Source organism: Nesoenas mayeri, assembly GCF_963082525.1.
Source record: "Nesoenas mayeri genome assembly, chromosome: 1".
NCBI lineage: Eukaryota > Metazoa > Chordata > Aves > Columbiformes > Columbidae > Nesoenas > Nesoenas mayeri.
Genome location: NC_137541.1, coordinates 89,538,445 through 89,550,138, shown reverse-complemented (window position 1 = coordinate 89,550,138; position 11,694 = coordinate 89,538,445). Strand labels below are relative to the sequence as shown.

The 11,694-nt window shown below is 44.5% G+C and overlaps 1 protein-coding gene across 1 annotated transcript in view; it reads right to left on the bottom strand.

Annotated features, from left to right (window-relative positions):
* Positions 1-5,126: 5,126 nt before the first annotated feature.
* GSK3B (glycogen synthase kinase 3 beta) overlaps positions 5,127-11,694 on the bottom strand; it is a 151,519-nt gene continuing 144,951 nt past the window's right edge. Inside the window, exon 11 of the mRNA XM_080340922.1 lies at positions 5,127-5,329. Coding sequence (XP_080197048.1) covers positions 5,262-5,329 — 68 coding nt within the window. The 3' untranslated portion in view covers positions 5,127-5,261. The remainder of the gene's footprint in view (positions 5,330-11,694) is intronic.

Below are 11,694 nucleotides of genomic sequence, written 5' to 3'. Positions count from 1 at the left end.
CAGAGGAGGGAAAGAGGAGGAAAGAAAGGGGCACGTTTTTGAAATAAAGACCACACACTTGGTATTTTTTTTAAATTTCATTTCCAGGCTAACCTACTTTTTATTTAATGCAAATTACAGTACCAGTTAACTATTTCCGAACCGAGTCACACAGAACAAAACGTATTTACAAGGGGAACGGGGCGGGGGAAATAATAAAACATTAAGCATACTTTCCACAAAAAAAGTTTATATTTAAAATGAAAAACAAAACAAAAAAAAAATCAGTCACAGAGGCATTCAAGTAGTAATAATGTTATACAGGTTTTGCTTTTCCTTTAAATCAAGACAGATTTGCACAAGTGTATGCAATAGTTTGTATACAACCCACAGTCCTTAATATATATATAATTTTTAGATTTCTGTTTTTAAGATGGAAGTGGTCACGCTAATTGGTGTGTACAGGCCCAAGTGATCCATCAGCAACACATTAATGAACGCAAATTTTACAGGCAAGCAAATTATATATATATAAATATATTTTATATATATATATATTAAAAATAAATCGAGAAAGACCAACACAAGGAAGCTACTTTTCTCGAGCTAACCCCTTAGGTACTGTTTTCTTCCTTCCCTGTCGTTTTGCTGTTATTGCGGTGTTGCAAAACGAAGCCGAGTGCGGCCGAGAGCCCCATGGGAATCGGCTGCCCCCCGGGTACCCGCTGCCAGGCAGGCTCCCAAAGGCAGAGCCCAGACCGAAGACCCGACTGTGCTTCTCCTCATCGGCTTTTCCTTTTTCTCCGTGGTGAATGAGGTTCCCAGTACAGGAGCACGAGTGACAGGCTGCTTAGACTTCTATTTTCCAAGTACTGAAAACCAGGGGGGAATTTAAGTTGCAAGTCGCGGGCACCTGCTGTTATTTTAGGTACAGCTTGCCTTCGAAATAAGGGAACAAAGTGTTCGGGGATCTTCTACCAGCCAATTATCTTTTGCAGGTAATTATTATAATATTTCTTTTCCTAGATAAATTTAATATTAAAGAACACCAGCGTCTTGACCGAGTGTCCATCAGGGGAGACAGACTGCGATCAAGCCCGGCTCAGAGACCCACGCCACAGCAGGGCTGACGTCAAGGACAGACCAAGACCAGACTGGGTTAAAAACAAGCCCGAAAGAGGGTAAAAGAAGAGAGGGACAGCTCTGAGCGGACTGTCGCCAACAGCTTGGCATCACTGACCTTCGTGTCACCAGAAAGAAAGTGCAGCCTCTGCTTCACTGGAATGAACACGAGATGCTTCGAAATAAAACAGCAACCTTTGGTTTGGTAAAGAGTTAAGTGTTTTCCCATTCAAGACAATCTTATGTGGAATACTAACAAGGTAGTAAAACACAAGCAAACTAGTTTTAGAAACAAGGCCTTCGTGCTGGGCACAAGAAATCAAGAGTCATGTTAAACTGATCATCTCAAGAAAACAAAAAGTGACTTCGGGGAGGGTCATGGGGGGGGTCAAATAAGGAGAAGAGAAAGGGAACACGCAGTTCCCCTGGCAGAAGAAAAACCACCGTGGTCTCCTACGGCCGTGCCCCCGCTCCCACCACGGCCGGGGGGCTCCGAGGGCTTTGGGGCACTGGGGCTCCCCTCCCCGGGGGTCCTTTCCACCCCCCAGGCCCGGCCACAGCGAGGAGGGTGGAAAGGCCAAGACTCCTGGAAGCTGCTGCAGCCCAGATGGCTCCTGGGCACAGGATTTAGGGGGTGGCGGGGGGGGAAGAGACGAGCAAAGTCTAAACGAGCTGCGAGGGCAAGTGTCCCAATGGAACCGGTGGCTGCAAGTGGTGGGGGGGCAGGATTGGCAGGGTGGGCAACTTGGAGACATCCCGAACAAGCCACGGCTCCGAGGACGTGGGTGGCGGTGGAGACGGTTTCCTTTCGTTCCGCTACTGATCAGGGTATCACCGAAACCTTACAGCACTCAAAGAGTTAGAAAGCAGAGCAGGGAGGAGCAAAGATGTGGGTTCGGGGTGGGAGACATCGTTAATAAAGGGGGAGGGGGGGGTGGAAATAACGGGAAATAAAATTCAAAAAATCATGGAAGCGAAGGCACTCCAAACTATATAGATACACTATACATCGCTAGAGTTATTGTTACAATAATACAGGCCGGTACCTACTGTACAGAGTTAAAACTATATGGCTTTAAAAAGCTCGTCTACAATTTGTCTGATTATTAAACAGAATCACTGCCCTGAACGGTAACTTTTTGCTCATTAATAACAGTTCCTGGGTCCACATATTTACATACAAAACAATAAAACTCAAAATTCTAAAACAACCAAAAATAATAATGTACAAGCTTGAATTTGGTGAGGAGCTTTGTTTTTTCATTGTTGGTTTTTTTTGTATTTTTTTGTATTTTTTTTTTCTTATTATTTACAAAAAAAAGGTTATTGAAAGACCTGGATCTAACTTGTATAAAAGAGTGTGTGATCCTGCCATGATCCTTGGAAAAAAAAAGAAAAAAAAGAAATAAAACCAGAGGGGCACCCCCGACCCTCCCCCCAGCCTAAAACACACACACACACACACGCACACACACACACACAAGACACACACAAATGCCGGCACAGTCACAAAACCAGAGAGAAAAGCTCTTAAATCCCCTCCATCAGACTTAAAAGAAGAAAAACAACAACAAAAAAACACAAACAAAAAACGCCACCACAAAAAAAAAGAAGAAAAGCCACATTTCTGGGCACAAGCAGCAATTTTTCTTTTTTTTTTTTCTTTTTCTTTTTTTTAAAGACTCGGTATTTACTGCCTCCAAATACCAGCGTCTGTGGCCAGCGCTCCAGCAGCCTCGCCTACACAGCAGATCCAGACCCTGCCACTGCCCTACTTTTTGAGTCTCCGCATCTATTTGGATCACTGGGTCAACCAAGCCCCTCCACTTACCTTTCGGGACACGGACTGGCTGAGCTCTCACATGGAGACGCTCTTCAGCCTTTCCTATATTAAACTGCACATCAGGATTTGTAAAGCTTTCTGGTTTTAAGCATGGATGTGCTTTCCCTTTGCAGCCAGACAGAATTTAATGACACCTGAACGCTGTGGAGCCTTTGCTTTTTCTCTTGTGTATCTGCCCAACAGCGAATCGCCAAGGGGTCTAACATGAGGGTTTATCGGTTTCATGGTAGGTGGTCACTCACCCCTTGAAACAGCTCCTGCCTCCCCGAACCTCCCTGCCATGTGTCAGGCAGGAGGGAGCTGGCAGGGCTTTCTATGAGCTCCTGGGCTGCTGAAAGACACCTTGCCATTAAAAATACAATAAAAAAATCCCACATCAACAGGATAAAAGGTAGAAGAGGAACCACACCGAGCTCATGCGCAAAGCCCCTTCTGCCCCCGAGCTTGCCAAAGCCGCTGCTGCCGGCTCCCCCGGGGCCAGGCGAAGGTCCATGCCCTCCCAAAAAGCCACCGCTTGCCCTAGAGACACGCGGGTTGAGGAACAGCTCGATAAGCACCAAAGGCGACTACAGTTTCTCTGAAGGACGGTAAGGCGGGAGCGGACACCAAGCGCAAGCCTACGACAAGACCAGGTCTCCGAAAGTCTCGTTTCTATGCCGCGGCTGCGTCCGGCTGCTGGCCCGGGGAATATTGCTTTGACTGCAGGAAGAGAGACGTGGGTGCTCACACCACGCGCTGTCGCAGGGAGGAAACCCAGGCCCTGAACAGATGGACTAGAACAAGCATTCACCTCATGCTTCAGTCAGACTGTTGTGGGATCATAGACAAAATAATTAAAAAAAAAAAGCAGTATTGTGTCTATGTATACATGTATATATTTATATAATATATATACACACACACTCATATATAGCCAGCTTTCCTACAAGTCAGCAGGTACAAATTACCGTCGAGAGCACTCAGATGTGTATTTTATTAATATTCTACCCATGTAAAAACATAATGGCGATGTGGCAACACGCATCAATAAATAGAGATCAAAAAAAGCAAGAGGTTAAAAAAAGATGAAATTAAATACAGATTCTAGCTGTGGATTTAAAATCAGAACTATCGAAGAATGTGGCATCCTGCAAGTTAAAACTGCAGTTAAAAAAATATTACAAAATAAACCAGTAGACTGTTACAGTTCACATTATAAACCCTAGTGTCCTTTTCCTGTACGCACCTTGGGGAAGAGAAGCCTGTTCAAATCGAGAGCTGGGGGTGGAGGGGCTGGGTTGTGAAAAAGTAAAAGAAACAACTAAGCTTTCACAGTGGCCACTTCCCAAAAAAGTCCCTTAACATCCCTGGCTGGGCCCCGGCCCCCGGCCCACCAAGGATTTTGTTCGTTCGCTCTTCTCTGCTGAGGACGGGAGCTGAGCAGACGCCTCTGCCGGCGCTGCCCCCGTAAAGCCAACTGCGTGTGCTCGTGCATGTGTGTGTATTATATTATATAGGACTCGCTTGGGCAAGGCTTTTCCCATAATGAAGCTGCAGGTTTCTTCACTGCTAGCGCTGATTTTTAAAATGAAAGGCTTCCACTAGAGGTTCGAGCCTTAAACACATGGCAAACCCTCCCCCTCACCCCACAGCAACCTAAATTTTCCTACCACGTTGCCCGCTCCCCATCCCAAGCCGAGGCAGTTCTTCGGACAACCTGGGACATGGATTTGCTGACAAGAATCACTGAACTCTGTTGAATGACCCCTGCTAAGCTCCCGACCAAATTCAAGCTGTGCACTACACCAAAGTCTGAAACTTCACTTAAAAAGAAAATAAAAAAAGAGGTTTAAAAAAAAAAAAAATCAGCAGAGAATGAGGTTTGGGTTTTGTTTTGTGTTGTCTTTTTCTTTTTTTTTTTTCCTCCTTCTTTCTGTTGTGGGAGGGGGCATGAGGCAAGAGTCCTGGTTCTGAAGTACACAACAGCAAACTTCCAACATGAAGAGATTGTCGAGGAGAGAGACATTGGTGTGTTGTATTGCTCCACTTTCCCTCCTCCCCCCACCTAGTCCCCTGCCCCGGACACCCTGCAGAGTGAGAATACAATGAAACTGGTTTGTATTTATAGATATTTTACAAGGTTAAATAAGAACAACAATAATAATAATAAAAAATTGAACACTAAAATGATCAGGTTGGTTGGTTTTCTTTTTTTTTTTTTCCTTTTTTTTTTTTTTTTTTCCTCTTTTTAATTTTCTTTCCAAATGTGACCAGTGTTGCTGAGCAAGACTCAAATTACTGGTGACTTTTCCTGTGCAGCTGGCTGCTTGGTACCGGTTCAGGTGGAGTTGGAGGCTGATGCTGTAGCTACACTATTGGTCTGAACTCGTTCTCCTGCGTTAACATCTGCAAATGACAGGTGAGAGGAAAGGAAGAGAGAAAAACAACCAGCATTACCCCCAAAATACAGACACATTTGGAACAATAGCTACGACATTCCCTGCACAGGGAAACCTGCAACTCCCACAGAAGTGCTGTTTGGTCAGGATGCTCTCCGGACTTCAGGGGGTGCAGGTTTGGTCTGGGGAGAGGGTGGGAAGATGGTCTTTAAGCAGAGCAAAGGCAACCTCAAGGGCTGCAAGGCTGGCACATGAACACCCAGTTAGGCTCCAGCAGATTTTTGCAGAATGCAGCACTGCTCACACAGGGGTAAGTTACCCACGTTACATCCCTGTAGCTCTAATTGCAATACAAGACACTCTGGTATCACCAAAGCCACCGCATCAAGTATCCATGGCCAGTACACGGTTCCATCTTGGTGCTGAAGTTCCACATTGTCAGGCCTTGTTGTAACAAAGGTGCCTGTTACAAATTGTGTGAATGAGTACACACGATGACCTGCTTCCCTGGCAGGAACAGCCTGTGCGCTAATGTGCAATTCATGCACTTGCTGCCTCAGAAAACCATCTTCCAAGCCTACTGCTATATTCTGTGCTGCTCAACCAAAGTTGGGTCTCCCGCCCCCTGACCTGCTGAAGCAGATTCACATGGAGGCCTGCAGCCAGTAAGGAGGTTTATGCAAGCGTGTGACACTGTTAGAGGATCTGCAGTAAACGGTCTCCAACACCTTCTCTTCCCTGGGATGAACAGTGCTCCACAGAGAGACAAGTCACAGGATCATGGGCATATATCAAAAAGCATTCCAAGAAAACACAGGGTTTGCAAAAAAATACCAAAATTCAGTGTTTTCATGGGCCATATACATCAGGTATTCTCTTTAAAAAAATTGTTCTTAGTATTAGAAAAGTTTGTAGGGAAAAACATGTATCGACTTCATCTGGAACCATCCTACATAGTATCTAATTAGCATGGTCACAAAAAGGAAAGTGGATGAATGGTTAAACACATAAAATACTCAACACAATAAATACGGAATGGAAGAAGATATTAAGTGAAGTTTTCTACGAGAGAGATTTCTCCCACTGAATTTAAGCAAGGTTAGCAGCAAAGCTATCAATACTGCAACAGGAGAGAAAAAAAAATAAGAGACTTATTATCTTGCTACAGAAGAGGGCAGACTGTGCAAACAGTGCATTTGAAAGACACAGGGAAAAGGGCTCATACAAAGAAAGAACAGATTTAATGACCTCAGACTGAAGGACAGTATGACTAGCGTAAATAATAGACACAACAACATACAAGTGCTGGGCAGTGGAGGTGCAGCAACACTTCTCCAGCACAGAAGAGCTCAAGAGAAAACACAGCCGGGCAGTGCTCTACAGTCAGCTCTTCGCAAAACCCCCCTCTTCTGCTGCCACATTGACCTGACCGCAGCTGGGAGTGCAGCCATGGGCAATCTAAAGATGGGCAGCACTTTCTGAGTGAAAAATCAAGTGACATACACAGACAATGGCTATAAAAATAGGAAATCAAACAAACAGCAGCATCCAGGAATACAGAGGACAAGTGGGAAGAGAGGGTGATGCCTGTTTGAAAAGGAAATGCTGCGAGGAGTGTGTGGGAAGAAAGGAAAAATCTGTCTGTGGGCAGAGAATGCCAGAAAACTGCTCTGGGAGTTTCCCATTCCCTTTCCTTTCACCCCAAATTAATTGCAACTCCTCACTCACAAAGGAATGCCCACCATGATAAAAAACAAAGCTCAAGCAGTTAAAGCACCAAGGCAGCATGACGACAGTACCCATGTGATATGGAAAGCCAGTCTTGCATGCAAGAGATGCCCTCCTACATGGATAACTACCCTGAAGAAGCAGTTCCCAAACTCCACATGCAGGCAGGCTATCAACGACCATGAAAACCAAAAGTGACCCAGCCAGAGAGGTAACAGCTTCCACAGTTTAAACTCTCACTGTTCCTGTTCTAGATTTATTTTCAGGTAGAGATATACTCCAGTTAATGCAACATCTGCCGTGCCTGATGCAAGCAGGCAGTCCAGCTGGAGTCTGCACTGCTGGCAGAGGATTTCTCTATATGTGTACAAAAAGTGCTTGCATGTCATTTGCAGAAAAGAAATGTGCCTTTTGATCTCCTATTCCTGAAGACAGCAGAGGCTGAAATCGTTATCATTACATTGCTACTGAGCAGAGATAAAGAAAGAGAGAGGAGGGGATGGAGCTATTTCATGTAACATATGTAACATCTGCTCCTTTTCTATCATCACTCTAATGGGGGAGGTTCCTGAGAAATATCTATGCCACATGTTAAAAAGGAAATAAGCCAGGTGATACAGCCCAAGACCATTTACATGGGGCTTTTCACAACAATACGTAAAAGTTCACCCAAGCTGGGACAGAATGCAGAACCTGCTCAAGGTTGTACTGGCTCCAAATCTGCAAGAAAATTCAATATTTTGACATTCCAGATTGTTCTTTGACTCCATATCAACAGGACATTTGGGGAACAAAGAGGAGCTTGTTCCAGCATCTCTTTGCTGAAGCTCCAGAAAAAGAGCAGAACTGGAGTATGAGGGTCTCTGGACATCACTCACTCTTCCCTCACCACAAGAGATCAGTGTTTGGGCACAAGAGAAGACAATCCAGGCCTTCAGCAGTGTTGCTAAAACACACACTTCGTAAAGCAGTGGCCTGTGCCATCGTGGAAGCCCTGCTGGGGAGTAAAGAAAGGAGCTGACATGCAGCCTTCTGGTATGGGATAGATAACTATGCTGCAGAGTGTGGCTTGAGGTCAGGGCAGAGTCTTTGCCCTGAATTACCCACCTGACACCTATGTCTATGTGGGCAAAAAAACAACATTAGTGCTTAAGTGTCAGCTGTTTCCAAAGCTTCGTCCAAACAGAGGGCAAAAACATCTCTCAATGTAGAGCACCTCTTCTAATTCAGCTTTTCCCTCTGAGGAATGCCTCAGCTTTCTTGGAGGGGATGTGACCCTCCTTAGAAATCTCCCGGAAAGGAAAGATGGGGCTACAGTTTAGAGAAAGACAGAGATGCCAACTCAGTCCGAGAAAGCCCATTAGCACTAATGACAGCATTAGCTGGTTGGATTTGTAATGCTGACAGACTGTGCTGCTCATCTGCAAAGATAGGGAAACAAAACTATCACCAGCCTGGGAGTTCTCACAGGACAGCTGAGGAGACAAGTGGAAGGAGCAGAAAAGCCCAGTTTGCCTGTTGTGCCTGCTGCCTGGGGGTGTAGAAATCCAGGGCTCAGAGCAAAACCGGTGAGCCTGCGACGGGCAAGTTCTGTTCCTCTAAGTGTCCTGGGCTCATCTCTGTGCTGAGCTTGCAGAAGCCTGAGTAAATTGCTTGCCCCTCTTGTCCTGGTTAAGGAATTAAAGCTTTCCAAAATTCCTTCAATTGGAGTACAGTAAATGCACTACATCTTATTTTAGAGGGCATCGTGGTCTTTTTCAACTGCCACACGTCGGCAGGTAACACCAGCTCTAATCTGTTTTGTTCCTCAAAGTTCAGCCACACCATTGCATTTGGGATTACATGGGATCAACGCAGCGGGATGTCTGAGACCATGACCCCGGCTGGCATTCCTGCCTGCACGGCTCCCCTGCAGATGGCAATTACACTCTTCCCATCTTAACACCAACTAACCGAGAGGTAACTGCTGCTGCTGGCTGATCTGAGAAGGAAAATCTGTACTCACACAAGCAGATAAGCTTTTGGCATGGTGTGTGTACTCTCCTCTCAGATGCTGTGGCTGCATGGCTGTGAAACCATCGTCCTCCTCCTACAGCCAGACCAAATCAGGATCCACATGAAAAAAGCCTGCACTGGCATTTTTAATCAGTGGCCAGCATAACTCACAGAAAGCCAGCTCACCATTTCAAGCAGGGACCAATAACTCTCATCTTCCTTTTCTTTCACTCCACTTTAGACATGCCACTAATGTCACAGAGAGTTTCTCATCATTCAGGTGAATTTAATAATGCTGGTGCAACAAGGCTTCATACTCCCACTGCAAAGCCAGGTTCCACTAGTACAGTGAGTCCAGCTTTACACCCCAAGAGGAAATTTACAACAACTACATTTTTTAACATGCAAATATTACCTACAATAATTCCCTTGCATTTAAGATGATGATTCCAGGATTACTGTTGCATTGGGCTGTTGGAATCACCACTGTGCATCTATCAGTTAACAAAAATTACTTGTTTTGGATAGCTTTTAAAAATGCAGATGTGTGCCACACTGGTTAGCCCAAGGGCTAGTATTGCTGGCTTGAGAAAACCTGCACTGTTAAGGTGGTATGTTGAAAAGCCAATCTTTCAATTTCTTAACACCACACCACTGCTGCCTCTCCTGTCAATTACTACTTTGCTAGACTTCAGACAAATATATCTATTTCTTCTAGTTATTCTCTGACTATGACCCTGCCTTGGTACATGATAAAAAAACAGTGATTTACACCTTACCAAAAAGCTAAGATTCTGACATGGCTGCAAAGCAACAAGACAGCTATGAAAATGGAGTAAACATCTGCAAGCTGGTAACAAGAGCCCAGCTGGATTATCTACAGTGCTGAAGTAGTACGCTGCATTTCCATGTATGTGCACCTATGCTGCAAGCTCACAGAGCAGGCAACTATGCTGGATATAACAGCTGACACTTAAACCTCAGTATCAGTTCTGCTTGCTAGAGGGAGACAAGAGTGGCACTAACATTGTGAATTACAGTTACACAGAACTTGCTTCGCCTTTGGAACTGCCTTAAGAGCTACCTTTTACACCATCATAACCACTCAAAAATGTAGTTTCTGGACTTGTATGGCTTAGTCACATGAGCAAACATTTTGCAGAAAGCCTCCTGCCTGTTGGGATGCCGTGGGTTAGGTGGGAGAGTTGCTCCCACACTGCTCTAGCAGTTACTGAAGAAGCAGAAATTTACTGTTCTGCAATGTGCAGGGGGTACAGAGAAAGAAAGGACCCCTTCTATGAAAAGCTCTTGCTAAGTGTAGCATCAGCATGCAAAGCACAACAGATTAACAAAACCTCATAAAGGATTTAATCCTAAAATCACAATTCTGATGAAATTCCCACTGCCTGTTGTGAGAACCCATGTGAGTAAGAACCTACAAACGAGCTGTGCTGCAGAAACCCAAAGCTGCATGTTGCTCAATACTAAATTTCACAACTTCTTTCCAAGCAGCAAGGCTATTTTTTTTTAAACTATGAATATGAGGTCCTAACCCAATTCAGCACAGTGCTTGCATACAGGAGGTTTAAAAATGTTGACATCAGTAAGGTGAGGTTGGTTTTGGTTTCTCTTTTAGTGTACTTCACATTTAGAACATGTTGAGGACTCAGCCTAATGCATTTTCTCCCCACATGAACTCTTGAAAAGTGCTGGGTGAAAACAGACTTTGTAACTCAATTAATTCCTGAAGACTTGTATCTTGGCAAAGAAAATTCCTTAAAAGGCATGAAAGGGCCATTAAGTGAAACAGTATTTTTCAGAAGGGTTTAAAATAATTTTCATGTTTGTATTTTGCAGTTTTTCCAATCACTTTTACTACTTTATCTGTTTTTTCCCGATCACTTGTTGTTGAGTAACAGATGCACATAAAAAGGAAACAGAGAACATGACTATTTGCAAAATACTGCCAAGTGTATGAAACAAACAGTAAATTTGAAAATAGCAATTTTGCTTTCTCCTAAATTCAGAGCACGTAAATTGCAGAGGCTGTAGCTTTTATCTACTGGTACTACATTTTCAGAGAGAAGCTTCATCTTTAAAACCTGGGTGCATCTGTCTGTCCTGGAGTATGAAAATGCTTTCTACACAGCACTAGCTGGACTGGGCACATCAGGTATCAGGTACCTGTCTGGTACATCAACCTTCAAATGCGTTCCTGCACATTTCAAGAATACCTTTTAATTAGGGCTTCTCCTTATCAGCTAGCTTACACTGAGTAAGTTCCCTGCAGCTCAAAAGGGGGTCACAGACCTTGTCAAACTGGACTGAGATGCATACAGGATGTGTATGGCAGCACACCCATTCTGCAGCTTGCCTTTGGTTGCCCAAGCCCCGAGACAGCCAGCAGCTGTGCTGACTCAGGCCTGACTCAGAGTGCTGTGAACTGAATCACCTCTGCTCCATTCTGCAGCACACCTAGCATTGTGTCTGGGAGTCTCTCAACTGATATTACCCAGCTTTTAAGCTTTCACTGGAAACAGAATGCAATATAGAGTGGCTACAGGCCAACAGTGAGCTTCTAAAAGGTTTCTGACAGAAACTTGAGAGAGTGTGAGAGTGGCAAAAAAAAAGAAATTTACTCGGTGTTGG